This window comes from Oryx dammah, unplaced genomic scaffold (assembly GCF_014754425.2).
Source record: "Oryx dammah isolate SB20612 unplaced genomic scaffold, SCBI_Odam_1.1 HiC_scaffold_22, whole genome shotgun sequence".
Lineage (NCBI taxonomy): Eukaryota > Metazoa > Chordata > Mammalia > Artiodactyla > Bovidae > Oryx > Oryx dammah.
In genome coordinates, this window is record NW_024070206.1 from 22,848,879 (window position 1) to 22,866,131 (window position 17,253).

The 17,253-nt window shown below is 44.3% G+C and overlaps 1 protein-coding gene across 6 annotated transcripts in view; it reads left to right on the top strand.

Moving 5' to 3' along the window:
- Positions 1-17,253, top strand: part of EPB41L3 (erythrocyte membrane protein band 4.1 like 3) — a 206,866-nt gene that overhangs the window by 168,806 nt on the left and 20,807 nt on the right. For 2 of the 6 annotated variants that reach the window (XM_040264656.1, XM_040264657.1), the window contains 4 exons: positions 2,188-2,285; positions 3,296-3,471; positions 8,089-8,309; positions 11,893-12,456. In XM_040264656.1, coding sequence (XP_040120590.1) covers positions 2,188-2,285; positions 3,296-3,471; positions 8,089-8,309; positions 11,893-12,456 — 1,059 coding nt within the window. The remainder of the gene's footprint in view (positions 1-2,187; positions 2,286-3,295; positions 3,472-8,088; positions 8,310-11,892; positions 12,457-17,253) is intronic. The other 4 variants (XM_040264659.1, XM_040264662.1, XM_040264658.1 and 1 more) reach the window with 2 other exon arrangements.

Sequence of the window (17,253 nt, forward strand, 5' to 3'; positions counted from 1 at the left end):
AAGAAAAGAACAGCCAGAAACAGTCATGGCTAATAAATATGGATGATGAGATACAGTGACTGTGGTTCACCAGCAGTCCCAAATGGGGCAGAGGAGCCTCTCGGATGGGAACAGAGAAAAGTGGTTTGAACTTGACAGGCAGGTCCTGTCGTGACAGTAAAAGCTCAGAAAGGAGTGAAGACCTGGCAGGTGGCAGCCAGGTGAGAAGTGGACTACCGAGGCTTCTCCTCCTGCCCCTCAGCCCTGATCCTGGCTCTGCAGAAACAAGCTCAGAGAACGTCCTCCCCACCCTCACTTTTTACAACCATGTTTATAGGCTGAGAAGAAAGGATGAGAAGGAATTACTGGTGACACAAAGGCTCCAAAGAAGTTGAAAGAAATGAATCCAAAGCCCAGAGAAAGATAAACATTCAGAAAGTGCTGGCCCTCTCTCATCCTTGTGCTGAGGAGACTCTTCCTGTAAAACCCCCGCCCTCAGCATCGCGGTGTGTGACCCTTCAGCATAGCATGTGGAGGATAAACACGTGGAAGATGGTTTAATTGAGGTCCCTGGTCCTCTGGTCTGTCGGTTGACTGGGTCCACAGGGTGGGGTGAGTTCCATGACCACCCTGTGACCAGCAGAGGGAGGGAGAATTTGAGGAAAGCAACTGCATTTAGTCACCCGTGATGTTCTCCCCATCTCCCCTGCCCAGTCCGACTCAGCGAACAAGGAAAAGAGGTCCAGCATAAAGAAAGCTCACAGGCCTTGCACAGGACCCCTGCCTTGGTTCTTTGCCACGTAATTTCCTTTTGCTGCTGATTATACCAGTAGTCTGGTGGGTTTGAGCTCTTTGGGGAAGGCTTTACTGTTTAAGATGATTGCCCTCTGGTGGCCTGATGGATCCTGTCTTCAGAAAAAAATTTTATATATTGAGTATCTGCCATAATAATATGAAAATCTGTTACTCAGGAAATTAGCTATTTCACTTTGGAGTGAGTGTCATCTCAAGTCTACATGCTGAAAAATATGAAAATACGTTCTCCCAATCCTTGATCTTATGCAGTCGGGCCTTCTTATCCCAAGGTTCTGCATCTGTGGATGCAACCAATCATGGATCAGAAATATTCAGGGAAAAAAATTCCAGAAAATTCTGAAAAACTAAAAATTTGAATTTGTTGCAACTGTTTCCATAGCATTTTACATTGTACTTAAATTCTTCCCCTAGCATTTACATTGTGTTAGGCATTATAAGCGATCTAGAGATGATTTAAAGTCTGTAGGAGGGTTGTGTATGTTATATGCATATACTAGGCTAGTCTATGTGAGAGACTTGAGCATCGATGGGTTTTGTTATCCAGGGCAGCCTGGAACCCATCCCCTTGGATCTTGAAGGATGAGTGTAGATAGTGTTGAGATGTTAGCATCTAACATGGTAATCCACATTGTTGTTGTTCAGTCACTCGGTCGTGTCTCTGAAACCCCATGAACTGCAGCACACCAGGCATCCCTGTTCTTCACTATCTCCCAGATCTTGCTCAAACTCATGTCCATTGAGTCAGTGATGCCATCCAACCATCTCATCCTCTGTCACCCCCTGCTCCTCCTGCCCTCAATCTTTCCCAGCATCAGGATCCTTTCCAATGAGTCATCTCCTTGCATCAGATAGCCAGAGTATTGGAGCTTCAGCTTCAGCATCAGTCCTTCCAATGAACAAATAAAATCAGCAATATGTATCATCGGATACATAGAATATATGCATATTTCTAGACCAGATACAAGGAGAGAATGTCATCCTGAGGCTGCTGTAGATTCTAAATGTTTTATTCATTTCTGTGTGTTCCAGCTGACGTCATGATGTCAGAGAGAAGCCATGAAAATTAGGCTTAAAAGATCAAGACAAATTGGTCTCTGGAAGGAATACAAATTCTCTCCTTTTCTGCATTTAGTTTTCATAAGATTAATCCTTGTACATGCAACATTTACTACATGCATAATGTGGTTGTCTGTACCTGCAGTGTTTTGAGATTGATATAAGAAGACTTTTTTAAATGAATGAATGTGTGTAGCATGAAATCTGTATATAGCAATTGATTTAGGGAATAGAGAAAAATTTATGGGTGGTATTTTTATTTTGTATGTTATTTGCTTTCATGTTATTTATGACTCCAAACTTCACTCTGCTCTCCAACATTTTTTTAAAATTTAGTTTGAGCAATTTGAAAGCACCATCGGGTTTAAGCTGCCAAACCATCGAGCCGCCAAGCGTTTATGGAAAGTATGTGTAGAACACCATACATTTTTCAGGTGGGTGGAAAGCACTTTGGTTTTGTCCTAAGGAAGTAGGGTGATTGGAATCACCTTACTGAAAGAGGTGGTTGGAAAGAAGAACACGGCAGCAAAATTCTTTCTATCCTTCAAGTTTGTTGCCATCAGATGCCTTGACAAATCCTAAAGATCTCCTGACTAAATCTGAAGGGTTTTCCCTTCAGCTGTCGTATGGTTACCTGTCTTATCACTCCCTTTATTATCTTTAGTGGCTTTCCCTATTTTTATAGGATGTCTATTTCAGATGGCCAGTCCATTCCTGGCTATTTCAATAACTTTTCAATACCCTCAACTCCTCTGTTCACACACAGTAAAGCTGTCAGATTTGTGTCTACAAAATAACAAATTATCACCATTCACCGATATTACCTACTTAGTTGCTCACTGGGTTTGTAGAACCACAGACCCTCCAGTTCCATGGGATGGTCAAGTTCACCTAATCCCGACTCCACCCCCATAGCATGTCTACGGCATCCCTTGTTGATGCACACTGTTGTGAGTTGACTTTTTTCCTTACAAAATCAGATTCATTGAATTGCAGGGTGGCTGTTAAGCCTGTGGTGCACAGAGCACTTTTTACCTTCCAGAACAGAGTAAGAAATTAGCGTTCTTGGGGCTTCCCTGGTGGCTGAGTGTTAAAGAATCCTCCTGCCAGTGCAGGAGACACAATTTCAATCCCTGGTGCAGGAAGACCCTGCTTACCACAGAGCAAATGCACGGAGCCCATGCAGCACAACTACTGAACCTGTGCTCTAGAAGCTGGTAACTGCAACTTCTGAAGCCTGGGTGTCCTGGAGCCCATAAGAAGCCACCATAACAAGAAGCCCGTGCACTGCACCTAGAGAGTAGCCCCTGCTCCTGCTCCCCGCACTAGACAAAAGCCCACACAGCAAGGATAACCCAGCACAGCCAAAATAAATAAAAATAAGTTAGCATTCCTAATACTTAGCTTAATCATCTTTCCGATGCTTTTCCTTTAATCTCTGTAGACTGTTGTTACCAGAAGCGCCTCCAAAGAAGTTCCTCACCTTGGGTTCCAAGTTCCGTTACAGTGGCCGGACACAGGCCCAGACCAGAAGGGCCAGCGCGCTGATAGATCGTCCAGCCCCGTACTTCGAGCGCTCGTCCAGCAAACGTTATACCATGTCCCGCAGCTTGGATGGAGGTAGGCACCGCTCGTAAGGACTGCTAGTGGCCACCAAGTAGTGTGAGACCATCGTGAGCCTTTGATGGACATCGTTGCCCTGGGATAGTATGGAATGAAAAGCACTTGTTGGTCTTTGACCAAATGGAAAATTTTAACTAACCCCTAACCTCAAAAACGGAGAAGGCAATGGCACCCCACTCCATTACTCTTGCCTGGAAAATCCCATGGACGGAGGAGCCTGGTAGGCTGCAGTCCATGGGGTCTCGAAGAGTTGGACACAACTGAGCGACTTCACTTTCACTTTTCACTTTCATGCATTGGAGAAGGAAATGGCAACCCACTCCAGTATTGTTGCCTGGAGAATCCCAGGGACGGGAGCCTGGTGGGCTGCCATCTGTGGGGTTGCACAGAGTTGGACATGACTGAAGCGACTTAGCAGCAGCAGCAGCAACTTCAAAAATACTTTAGGGACTTCTGCTGGCAATCCAGTGGTTAAGATTTCATGCTTCTACACAGCAGACACAGATTCGATCCTAGTCAGGGAACTCAGTTCCCACATGCCACATGGCATGGGCCAAATAAAAAGGTGCCTGATGAGTCTGATGTCTGCTGTGCTATGCTTAGTCGCTCAGTCGTGTCTGACTCTTTGCAACCCGATGGACTGTAGTCCCCTGTACTCCTCTGTCCATGGAGGATTCTCCAGGCAAGAATACTGGAGTGGGTTGCCATGCCCTCCTCCAGGGCATCTTCCCAACCCAGGCATCAAACCCAGGTCTCCCACATTGCAGGCGGATTTTTTACTGCCTGAGCCAGCAGAGAAGCCATGGTAGATTTATGTAAAATCACACAAAAGAATGGTACTTGGAGAATGGGTCAGCTTTCATAAGCTGGCACCCTGAATTTGGAGAAGGATGCTCTTATTCTTCAGTATAGGAATCACATACTTATACATCATTTGCTTCTCTCGCCAGCAGATCTTAAATGATTACCAAGTTTATTTTAGATCATTTGGTTTAGCAAGAAAACTGCATTAAATGTATCTCTTGTTCTTTTAGAAATGTCAGCAGTAAAATGTGACTTTCATCTGTCAGTGAATAATAGCTTATAGGAAGGGTGACATTCAAATAACAGTGAAGGGCTCCAAGTGACCTCCTCCTGGTTTATATTAATCACTCCAGCAGATGGGCTGGGAGGGTGGCTGTAAACGCTCTCCACCTTTAAGTCAGCTGTGTGAGTATGGTGGGGAGAGAATCACTCAATCACTTAAGTAACATTTTTAAGGCATAAAAGGGAGTCTTTAGCAAGTTTCTGCCTCATGGGGCAGTTTTCTGTGACCATGTAGAGTTACACACTGGTGTGCTTTTCTGCTCTAAGACGTGGCAGCTAAAGTCAGAATATCTGTATCCTCAGAAGTGAGATCCACAGAGGAGAGGCCGAATATAATCGCTGTGCCATGTACAGGGTTTTGTGTCAGTGAGTTGAGTATCCACAGCTTTTGGTTGTCCTCGGAGGTCCACGGGATGACTGTGAGGCTTGACTTAGGCTCCAGGCCTCTGTCTCCTAACCCAGAGCTCCTAGACATGAGATGTTTATAGCGACCTGGTCCTGGACACATACAAAGTGATGTTTCTAGAAGCATGAGTATATGATTTTAATAATAAGCAAAAGCATAAATAGAATCACAAGTTATTATTACAGATGCCTGGGATCACCTCCCCCTTGACCTTCTCTGCCTTCAGCTCACTGTAGAGTCTCAGTCCTTCCTTCCCTTTTGCCAAGCCCTGATGTGGCTGTTGGGGTGACATATTCCCCGGATTTCTTGACTTAAAAGGCTATATTGCATTGATGTTGTTAGAAATCCTGATTCTGACTGCAGAAGAAGATACAAATATGAATGAAGTGAGATAAAGAATCCTATAGTGCTTTATCTGAATATATCTGTCCATGGAATTCTCCAGGCCAGAATTCTAGAGTGGGTAGCCTTTCCCTTCTCCAAGGGATCATCCCAACCCAGGGATCGAACCCAGGTCTCCTGCATGGCAGGTGGATTCTTTACCAGCTGAGCCACAAAGGAAGCCCAAGAATACTGGAGTGGGTAGCCTATCCCTTCTCCAGCAGATCTTCCCAACCCAGGAATCAAACCAGGGTCTCCTGCATTGCAAGCGGATTCTTTACCAACTGAGCTATCAGGAAGCCCAACAACATGAAGTCATAATTTATAACTCTTAATTCTTGGCTCCATCTGCTGAAAGGGCTAAGAAGCCATGATATCCAGCAATACTGAGCACACTAAGTGCCTACATCTTACTTTCCCAGTGTCTCCCCTGCCCCCACCACCGTGTTCTGTGCTTATGCTTATGTGGATATAGAGAAGGTTAGAAAAATATATACCAAAGAGTTTGCAGTGACAGTGGAATAAGGAGGGTGGGCAGTGAGCAGACTGAAGAAAAGAAGAGAAAGTCTGTGTAAATTGACTTGCTGCCATGACCAAGAGCTCCTTTTGCAGTTTGCAGATTCTAATGACGTGAATGAAAACAATACACATAAAGTGAAAAAATATTGTCCCAGTGGAGTACTTTATAAAAAGTATATAGAAATTTTAAAAAGTTTATAGAGGGAGTCAAACCTGTGTTATTAGTGCTCTATTCTTCTTATAAGTTCTGTTAGTGAAGTGGGAAGAACGCTCACCTGGTGTAGATAAACCCAGACCCACGTCCAGACCCGTTCCCTGTACGGCAGTGGGCGAGTGGCTGACCGTCTCCAGGTCCCAGGTATAGGCGCCATCTGTAAGGTGGCATCATGGCCACCTCTGGCAGGGTTGTCGCAAAGAGTGAAACCAGGGTTGCCACTGGTGAAAGCGGTCTTATTCCAGATGTGATCCTGAGACCTCAGCAGGTATATTGAGGGTCATTCTTCAGGCTCTTGTGAGCGGGCCTAAGAAGGTCAGTTACCTTTCCCTTCCTTCTAGAAGAGTGTTCCATTTTTAGAATGGAACCAAGCTGAGAACCAAGCTTTCGGGAAGCACTGTTTACTAGGACTGTTTGAAGCTGAATTAAGTTCTTTGAAAGTTCACATTCACAGTGGCACCTTTTCTCTGTATCGTCTCATCTGCTCTTCTTTAAAAGCATCTGTGTAAACAGGTGTGTGTTCTTTAAGTCAGGGCTGGAGGAGCTCATGTAGAATCACAGCTTTTTCCCCTGAATGTCCTTCACGTGGTTCTGTGATATGAACCCAAGGGGACACATTTGCTGTGAATGCTGTTTTCCTTGTGACCCTCTGTGCAATGGTGATTGCTGAGAAGACAGAAGCCAGTCGTGAAACCAATGTACTAATTCCGTGCTGTGTCTCTCTCTCTCCCCCTGCCCAAAAGTGACGCTAGTATGTGTTGTCTCAATTTCTGGGGCCCTGCCGGTTCTTGTATGTTTTCTGTGCTGCTGCGTGGGGGACCATGGCTGCATGTTGGAATAGCTACTGCTTTTTGCAAGGTTGCATCTTCTATGAGAAAAGCCTAACAAGCCTTTTTAGGATACTGTGTCTCATACAAGCTTTTTTGTCACTAGATGGAGATGTAAAATATCTTAGTGAAGGTATTTTAGTGAAATGGTTTACTATTCAAAGGATTTCAGAGTTTTTTTCTTAACGTTTATGTCTTAAACTCCCAAAAATATGAAAGCAGATTAAATTTTGCCTGTGATTTGAAAAGCAGCCTTTCTAAATTTTAGTAAATTTTATGGTACCTAAACCCTAAAAGAATGAGTAACAAATTACAAAAATTTGACTAAATCAAGTATTTCTTTCACTAAGACATTTTAGCTGGGAGGAAAGGCTGGATCTTACATCTCTTATGTTTGCATGCTTTGCAGTTGCACGAGTTTCATTAGCAATGTTTGTCTTCCTTTCCCCAAATACCAGAGATGAATGAATGTATGCACATTGTGGCAGTCTTTTTAAAACGCAGTAAAAATTAAAACATTTCTGCACTGTAGTTGAGCAGAGTTGCCATCCGAATTGTATCATCTCTACTGAGATGGCTACTTTTCAGTATAACTTAGGTAGCTTTTATATTATAGGAGAGAGAGACTTTTCAACAGCTAATAACAATAGTAGTAGTAGCAATGGTAATAACACTACAAAAAAAGTTCAGTGCTCCTCTGACTGGCACTTCCAAAGATGTGTTTAAAGTCAAGTGTAGTAGGGCAGTTGTCTGTCTGCTGTTAGTTGCGGAAGTTGCCTCTGAGTGCTGCTGCCCAGCTGGTTTACTCTGTGGGTAAGAGGCTCAGCAGTCACTCAGTGCTCCCCTCTTTCCACTCACATCCACCCTCACACACATCCTTACCAGAGAGCCTGCAAGTGGATGAACACTGTGCTGGTGGCTTCAAGAGATGAGCACTGAAATCACACTTAGACGCAGTTACAGGTGACAGAAGTATGAAACTGCGGTGTTGCTTAGATGAGAGTACCTGCAAGGCTGATGTGTCTTTTGAAGAGAAACCTGGTGCTTTACAGGGTTGTTGTTTTTTTTTTTTTTTTTTTTTTGCTTTTTTTTTTTTCCTGTAATAGGACAATGGGTGGCTTCCATCCTTCTTCTGACTTAACTATCTCAGACTTTATTTCTCCAATTGTATCTGCTTTTAGCATCAGTGAATGAAAACCATGAAATATACATGAAGGATTCTGTGTCTGCTGCAGAGGTTGGTACTGGCCAGTACATCACCACAAAGGGCATGTCTCAGACCAACTTGATCACCACTGTGACTCCAGAGAAAAAGGCCGAGGAGGAGCGGGACGAGGAGGAGGACAGACGGAAAAAGGCCGAGGAAGCCACGCCGGTCGCTGCCGTCCGGCACGAGGGAAAGGTACATCTCCCCTCTGCCTCCCAGGGCTCCTGCGGATTCTGAAGTCCTGAATGGTGCTGAGAATGTGAAGCAGAGATGTGTGCATAAGACTTAGGCTGACTCATAGCTCAGCGTTAGTCACGTGCATACTATCAGTCTTCATCATTTCTTCTGTCCACAGTTTTCCTCTGAAAGATCCCTATTTAAACTTTTTGAAACTTCTTATTGAACTACTTAGGTGCTACTTAAGACTTTCAACAGCTGTCCTGTCTGTAGATCTTAAAAATACATTTGGTGGCATATTAACCCATTTATTTGTGTTTGGGCTTACAATTCAGAATTGCCGCTAAAGCTGTTTTCTTCGTTTCTGGCCCCATTCTCCTACCCAAGGGCTGTGTATTTATCTATATGTATAGTATTGACTTTGACATACTCTTGACTGCAAGTAACTGAGTGACCACAGCTTGCATATTCGTACACTGTTTTCTCTCTTAGTCTTTTGATTTTAACCTCATCATCAGAGTAGCTAGTGGATATATTTTGGAAAAGGGTTAAGGCAGACTTCTCGGAGATGGAGGGTGAACTTGGCAGTCATTTCTCTAGGGTGCTTGATTCGCTGAATTTGGTCACTTCATCTGAAATTCAATTTATTTTTTAAAAATAAACATTATGATTATTTCTGAAGCTCCAACACTACAAAGCAACTTTTTGAGAAAATGAAAGTCAAAAACACATGTAGATAGCATCCTTCTGGTTCTGGGTTATGTATCTTGCAAAGCAGTTCCCATAAAAATCAAAAAACACAGTAGGTTTTTATGTATTAATCATGGAAACCCAGGAATGTACAGGGAGAAAGGAAACTGCAGAAATAAAAATACTGTATAACTTAGAGGTGATGCTAAAATTGGGGTAAATTTGACTCAAAAGTGGTCTTTTGCAGGTGGGCTCTGCAGATGTAGAGGCTGGGGTGGGAATTTCCCCTGGGGTCTGTAGAAAATACTTTTGGTAAGAACGTGACTTACAAAAAGTACAGTGACTTCTGAACAGGCAGATTGGCAAACGTATCATCATTCTGTTTATGATAGAACATCCCAGTGACCCAATGCACAGCCCTTTTCTTAGGGTAAGATTAACTTATTTGTCAAACTCAAAAATAAAGACAGGACATAAATAACAACAAGGATATCTGTCTCACTTTAGCTACGAAAATGTGCGTTGTTCTGAATTTCGTTTTCACACACCTCCTTTTCAGTTAAGATGGGTTTTAACTAGGTCTGAATCAGAAGATGATGATATACTTGAAAACCAGTGCATCCCATGATTTTTGGAAGTTGCCCAGGCTAACATTCCACTTTCAGGGATGTGTAAATAATATGAAAGTATTAGTCTCAGTCGTGTCCGACTCTTTGTGACTCCATGGACTATAGCCCACCATGTTCCTCTGTCCATGGTATTTTCCAGGCAAGAATACTAGAGTGGGTTGCCATGCCCTCCTCCAGGGGATCTTCCTGATCCAGGGATCAAACCCAGGTCCCCTGCATTAGCAGGCAGATTCTTTATCTACTGAGCCACTAGGGAAGCCGAATAAGATGAAGTGCGCTATAAAAGTAAATGACTTGTCCTTTGCTCCTGAAATGATGCACTCCTACTTTATTGATTTTAAAAGATCAGGGATTTGTTTACGTGAGATGGAGCCCTACGCCGGTGTCACTTGGTGCTGTTTGTGCCGCTGGAGAACAGAAAGACAAAGGACACTGTGGCTGTCAGAGTCAGAGCACCGTGACCCAGATGCCTTCTGAGAGGCTGGGGCCCAAAGCTCCTGCTGCAGTAGCCGCATGCTGGCTCCATCCCCCCACCCCTGCCACCGCAAAGCTGTTTTTAAAAACCACTCTTTAAAAAAAAAAATTAAAAACCCACTCTAATCATCCACGTAAAAGATTAAGCCGTAATTTCATTTTTCTCCATCTTCAAAAAGGAACACAGCACTCTTTTTTATTTTTTTAACCAAAATGAAAGTGTGCTCCTGAAAACAGTACTTAAACGACTGGTCTCTAATTCCTTCGAGAGTGTGTTTCCCCACTGATGATCACCGCCGGTGACGGGGCAGCCTTCTGAGGGCGGACAGCAGCTCTTAACTTTTGCGTTATCCTCAGTTCAGTGAGATTTGTGCAGGGTCTTGTGTAAGATACAATGTTTAACATCAAATGTGAGTATTAGGAAAAGACATATTTGTCTGATATCAAAAAAGAGACACTTCTGCACTGTAGTAGGTCCATGCTATCATTTTATTTGTGCCTTTTCTTACCCTCTGCCTCTGTATTTACCAAGTCAAGGTTGGATAACCGCCACAAAGCAAGCTGGGTAATGTCCATGCTATCAGGACACTAGGCAAACACACATGTGCATATATACATGCACGCACACACACACACACACACAGTGGAAGTGCGGTCATCCTCAGGCTCCAGGTGACCTTGTCTTGAACTCCTTGGTGGCAGCAGCCTCTACACTAGACCCAGGTCCTGTTTGGCTTTTGCCTGCTTCCTCTCCCCTCACCCGCCACCCACCCTACCACCTCACTCAGCAGTCTCCCACCACCTGCAGAGAAAGCTGGCTGTGGTCACAGAGACCATGGGACCAGGGAGGGTGTGAAGAGCCTCACATGCCCACAGAACCCTGCACAGCCCTCCCTGGGAGCAAGCTCACAGTGATGCCGGCCTAGATCTTCCTCTTAAGGACTCAAACCAGGCAGGTGAAGCACACCACTCCTCTGCTAAGAAAATGCAGAAGACTGGGAAATTGTGTCTATTACTTATGGATCGCAAATAATACAAAGTAAACATTGATAAACCACATCACAAGAAAGCACAGTCTTTTTGGCTAGTTAGCTTATTGAAACCACTTCTTCAAGCTCCTCCATGTACACCATGGGTAAATGGAGCCAGAAGAGGAGTTTTCAGAAGAGCTTCGGTTCTTCATGGAGACTTTGTGTTCCTACTGTGTTCACTGTGGATTTCCCTGATGGGAACTGCTTACAGATAGGAATGGGGCCAGAAACTTCTTGATTTGGAAACCCACCTTGTTTTGGCTATCATTGAGTAACCAAGGAAAGGTGATGCTGGAGATTTTGCTTTAAATGACTGCAAATTGGATTCACTGTCATTTTAATCCAGTTGAACCCTCATGACAGACCTAGTAGCCAGACATCGGGAGAAGTTATTGAAAGTCTTGGTTTTAAGTTATCAGAGTTATATTTTCTCAGCATCCTAACCATTCATGGAGTTGTTGGTCTAAACACAAGTTTTGAATCATATGAAACATGTAGATATTGAGATTTCCCACAGATATCTTCCCCTCCAACCTTTTTTTAAAGGCTACCCTATGTTTCGCTTGAGGGTCTAATGGGGAAAACGATGGCCCTTTGTGGGAGCATTGGCATGCACCTCGAATGCTTGAAGATTCATGAACGATCCCAGTGCTGAAATTCTTGTTTTGACGATTTTATATCGGTACCCATAAGAAAATTAACTAATTGCAGTTTTCTTTTTGTCCTTTTGCACCTCTGTTCGCTGCTTTCTGTCTCTCTCGCTGTCCCTCACATCAGTCACCTGGGCTTGGCACCGACTCATGCCCCCCGCTCCCCCCATCAGCCCACCGTCCCCCTGCATCCCCCACAGGGCTCCGCAGGAGGTGTAAGGAGAACGGGCAGCCCCCGCTGGGGGTCGAGCTGGCTCAAGAACCCTGGTGCCAGCATGGGGAGCCCGCCTCGGACCCTGATGGCCGAGGGAAGCCGTGCCCGGGGGACCGCGATGTGGCTCTCGGCTACAAACCGCAGCCGGGCAGAGGGGCCACCCTGTTTTCCTTCTCCCTGCAGCTCCCTGGGTCCTTCCCCTCTCTCCTGGATGACGATGGCTACCTGTCCTTCCCGAACCTGTCCGAGAGCGCCCTCCTGCCCCAGAGCCTGCAGCATTATCTCCCCATCCACTCGCCCTCCCTCGTGCCCTGCTTCCTCTTCATCTTCTTCTTCCTGCTCTCCGCCTCCTTCTCAGTGCCCTATGCCCTCACTCTCTCCTTCCCTCTGGCTCTGTGCCTCTGCTACCTGGAGCCCAAGGCGGCCTCCTTGAGTGCCTCACTAGACAATGACCCGAGTGACAGTTCAGAGGAAGAGGTGTGTACCTCGGCATAGAACACACGTCCCTGTCGTGTTTGGGGCTTCGGTCCGAAACACTTGGTAGACGGCTGCTGCGATAGTGGTCCTCCTTTCAGAGCCTCATTTACCGTCTGTGCCACTCCGTGCAGAGGTTTTGTGTGCCGGGGATGCGCCCCCCCAGCCCCGGGGTTAGGCACAACACCATGTGGACGCAGCAGGCTGAGCCCGGCCAGAACCGTGCTGCCACCCACCGCCTCCTGCGAGTGGGAAAGGACTCAGCCACGAGGCAGTCATACATAAATAACCCGTTTGCTCTGTAGGAACTCAGGGGCAAATAAAAGGCTCTGTTTAGTTACCGTTCAATAAAGGGAAGGACACAGAAGCCAGATAAAGTAACTTTTCAGCTAGATGAGGTGAGGTACCAAAACGTGTTCTGATGCAGTGATGCTCTGTGCTGATATGCGCCCGGTAAAGGATGCCCCAGGTGCAGGGAAAGGGCACCGCCCTCGAGGGTGCATCACCACCAGGGTGGCTTTCCAAGGTCGTGAGCACCTCCCTCTCCTCCCTGGAGGTTCTGAAGTGCCCCCACCACTCTTTGACGGTCATTGCCAGACTGTCCTTGTGACTCCCAGAGGAAAATCCAATCCTGTGGTTGTGTTGAGTCAGAAAGACAGGCTGGAGCCATTTAAAACACCCAGTGACATTAGTCATGGGCAGGGTCAGAAACAGGAGCAGAAAGAGCTGAAGTTGAAAACAGCGGTTTTCAAACACAGTCGGGGAGAGACTCATTTTAGGTTTCTATACACCATAAAAATGGGCTGAAATTCCTTGAGCACCAGCAATGCCAGATCAGGTATTGGGAGGCAAGCATGCTGTCAGGCCAGCGTGATCCCCAGATCCACCCACATGGGGACAGTCTGGTAGATGAGCCCTGGGGCTGGCAGCCAGGAAAGGACTTGAGCTTTCCACCTCCGTACCTGAAAGCGGGCTGACCCCCATCCCTCATCCAAGCCACTGGGGGAGGTGACGTGGTAGCTGGTAGTTTTTCCTTTTAATTGCTCCCCTTCCCACCACTGCACTGGCATGTGAACAGCCCAGCGGTTTCCCTTTGTGCAGCCTTCAATAGACGCCAGGGAAAAGTACAGAAGCTGCCAACAGGCCTCTAGCTGACACCCCTCCTCCCCCGCCCCCACCTACACCTGCCCCCAGCTCCTCCAGCAATTCTCTCCCCACAAAACAAGGGTTTTGTGGCAGGAGACAAACTCGATACACCTAGCAGTTTAAAAAAAAAAAATCACCAAGTCAAAGCAGCACTTTAAAAAGGAAAGAAAGTCTATTCAAGTCTGTGCTCAGCTAGAATGATAATTCCAGCACACCTGTGAGTGTATAGCATTGCGAGGTGCGTAAGCATCTATATTTAGTGGTATTATGACCATTTCTTTGCAGCAGCAGGGAAAAAATGGTAATGATCTGAGAGACGTTCTAAAGAAAAGTTTAGTCTTTCAATTTGATATTTTTCTAAGAACCCTTTGCAAGGTTCTTGGATCCTGTATGACTTAGATCCAAATCTTATCTGTTATAGAACTATTTTCACACATGGAAAATATTTTAAGAGAAAAACCACTCTAAATCCTAGGCTTAAATATCTGTTTCTCACAGAGAAGCATTATCAAACAATGTAGGTCTAAACGTACAGCCTTTTAAGAACACAGTATTTTCTACAGAAGCTGTTTGTACTATTAACTGGTTTCCAACCTGGACATCATCTATCCCTTTAGCAATGGAGTTAGTCATCCAGCTCACAGAAGGCAAAAAGATTGCCATTTTATGTTCTTCTGCATTGTTAAATAACTGAACTTCTATGTAGCCAACCACACAGATCTTGTGCCTAATCCAGGGTATACATCTTGTTGTAATCAGTGCATGAAAATTAATGTTCCACTTGGGCATGTCTGCGTTACATCAGCAAAACAAATCACAGCACTTAGTCCTCGCAAGCTGGTGGCAGCGTGGCTGGTGTGTCATAAACCCTCCTTGTTCCTGCAAACCCCTGAGACCGTGAACCATCTCTGGCCTCGGCAGCCTTCCCAGCCACCCATGACAGCCTCCTGCCACATGACCTTGTATTTGGCCATCTGTTCAGTGTCACCTCTTAACCCCAAATGTTAAGAGCTATGTGCTCCGGTTCAAGCTGAGCTAGAATACTCAGATGTAGGTCATTCAGTTAAAAAAAAAAAACAACTCACCATTTGTTGGCACAGCCTGTTTTCTTCCCTGGGCCTCAAGCACTTTGGCAGCAAAACTGGGTGACTTTGTAACATACAGTTCAGCTCTGTCACTTTCGTTTTGCAAAATCACTAATGACTGGAACACTTTTTAAATATTTTGACATCCCTGCTTACATTTGTCACGTGTGGCCGTGGCTTCATTAGTCCCAGACCTTCTCAAGAGTGAAATCCAGTGTAGAAAGTTGTAATCCTTTCAAACTGTAGAGCAGTTGGCCATTTTTTTCTTTTGTCCTTCTAGAATTTGGCTCAAATAAGGAGGGGCTGAATACTAAATCATCTCCATCTCTCAAAAGATATAAGATGAACCTAGTTCACCATAAATTGTGTGTCAACTTGTGAAGAATTTTTTGATGATGCCAAAAAAAGGAAATGGATTAAATCTGGAGGAAAAGATTGGTCACCTGATTTAACATTTTAAATTGTGTAAACACATCATATGATAGTTGATGGTGCGCCACACACTTTGCAGTTTTACTTAGTCATGCTCAGTTGGTCAGTCGTGTCTAGCTCTTTGCAACCCCATGAACTGTAGCCCACCAGGCTCCTCTATCCATGGGATTCTCCAGGCAAGAATGGTAGAGTGGGTTGCCATTTCCTTCTCCAAACAGTTGCTATAAAAGTTGTTTTATTCAGTCTTTATGACTTCAGTCTTTAACTGTTTATTGATCAGGTACTATGTTTGTTGAATGACTGACTGACTAGGTTCTAAGTAGGAATTTAAAGGAGCTTAGATGTGGCCTAAGCTACTATTTATTTGTGTATACCTAGGAAAAATAATAGCAATAATTGCGAAACATTGGGTTGGCCAAAAGGTTTGTTCAGATTTTTCCATAACATGTTACAGAAAAACTCAAACGAACTTTTTGGCCAACCCAGTATTATATTTGTAGCAATATTTATGATTTTATAGACATTTTTAGCTCTATGTGTGTCGGGTAGTATATAAAGGCTTAGTATCAATTACCTGATACAGTTAGGGCTATTAATTTCCCCATTTTCCAAGAAGGAAATGGGAATTAAAATATGAAACATTCCCCTCGTGCCGCAGAGTTAAATAGCAAGAATTAGAGCTGGTGTCATTCTGACATGAGACCCCTCCCTCTTATTATTAACTGTGGTGGTAATTCCAGTGCCAAGATGCTTGGAATGCTGCTGAAGTGAATTCTAAAGTCAGAGGGGAAGGAACATAAGGGGGAAGAGAAATACTTTGAAGAACGTTTGAGGCCTTCGGCACAACTAGTTAGCCCTCTGAACCAAGTCATTCTTACTTGTTCTTGAAAGCCTAAGGTTTCCTTGAGTTGTTCCGTACCTTTCAACAGCAACCTGCCTCTGTCTTCCTAGATCAGACTGGCCTTGCCTTGGACTGTCAGTTGAAGCCATGCTAATGCACCAGCAGGGATCACCTGATAAGAAAATTAATAGCCACCCACCGCCAGGTGTTGCCAAGATGGTTAGGTCATGACAGCTCTCAGTGTGGTTTCTTTACCAACCTATTGGAAAGGGTTTCCTGCCCCGCTTAGGCACGGGAGCATGTTGCCAGGATGGTGACTCAGGTGCACAGGGCAAGCATGAGCTGACAATTCCTTTTCTTTCAGGAATATAGGAAATGAAAACTTAGGAGCAGGTCAAAAAGTCAAGCCAGCCAAGAGTTGTATCAACTTAACCCTGTCCCAGCCCTCCCTCTTGATAACCCATGTTCTTTGCAGTGAAAGATCTAAGAGACAGATTCACAACCTTAGAACCCCGAGTTTTGATTGTCGTGTACAAATTATTCATCACACAGCTTCATTCAAGGAATTTTAATAGTTGCTAGTTTCGAAGGGAAGGTCAGTTGATAGTATGTGAGATGTTTAGGTCTCCATTTCAATGGCCATGCCTCCTCTCTCCTCCAGAAAAAAAAAAATTAATAAAAATGTTTGTTCTAAATCATAAACGTCTATAAAACAGATTAAAAATCAGTCCTGAAATTCCTATTGTAATTCTCCTGTGAAAACCTAGGCTCTGTAAAATGCTGTGCTTTGTTTTATTTGTTTCCAACTAAATGTCTCTCTCCCTCCCTCTCTCCTTATTTTTCATCACTATGATTATTATTTGCTTCATTTGAATGTTTATTTTGGAATAAGATATTTCAAATTCCGTACTTTTATATACCTCTTTCTGTTGGAGGGTGGGACAAAGTAAACAATATATAGTCTTAAAAATATCTAGTTACCAATGCTGCTTGTGAGTTAAGTCACACTTTCCATACGTGAAACATAGGCCAGAGTCACTGGCATGTGCCTTTCATAATTAAAGGGTAATGCAGATAGCCTGATGGTCTTAGAGGGATGTAAATTATCAAAATGATATAAAAATGAGGGGCTGAAAGTCCAGTGACTGTTACAGTCGCTTTTTATTTAAATATACTTGTTTATTTACCTTTCACTTGTGACCTATCACACTAGAATTTTTTAAAAATATGTAAATTGCAATTTTATTTGCATTTAACAGTTTTAGGTCTTTCTTGGGGTTTCTGTTAAAAGGGCAG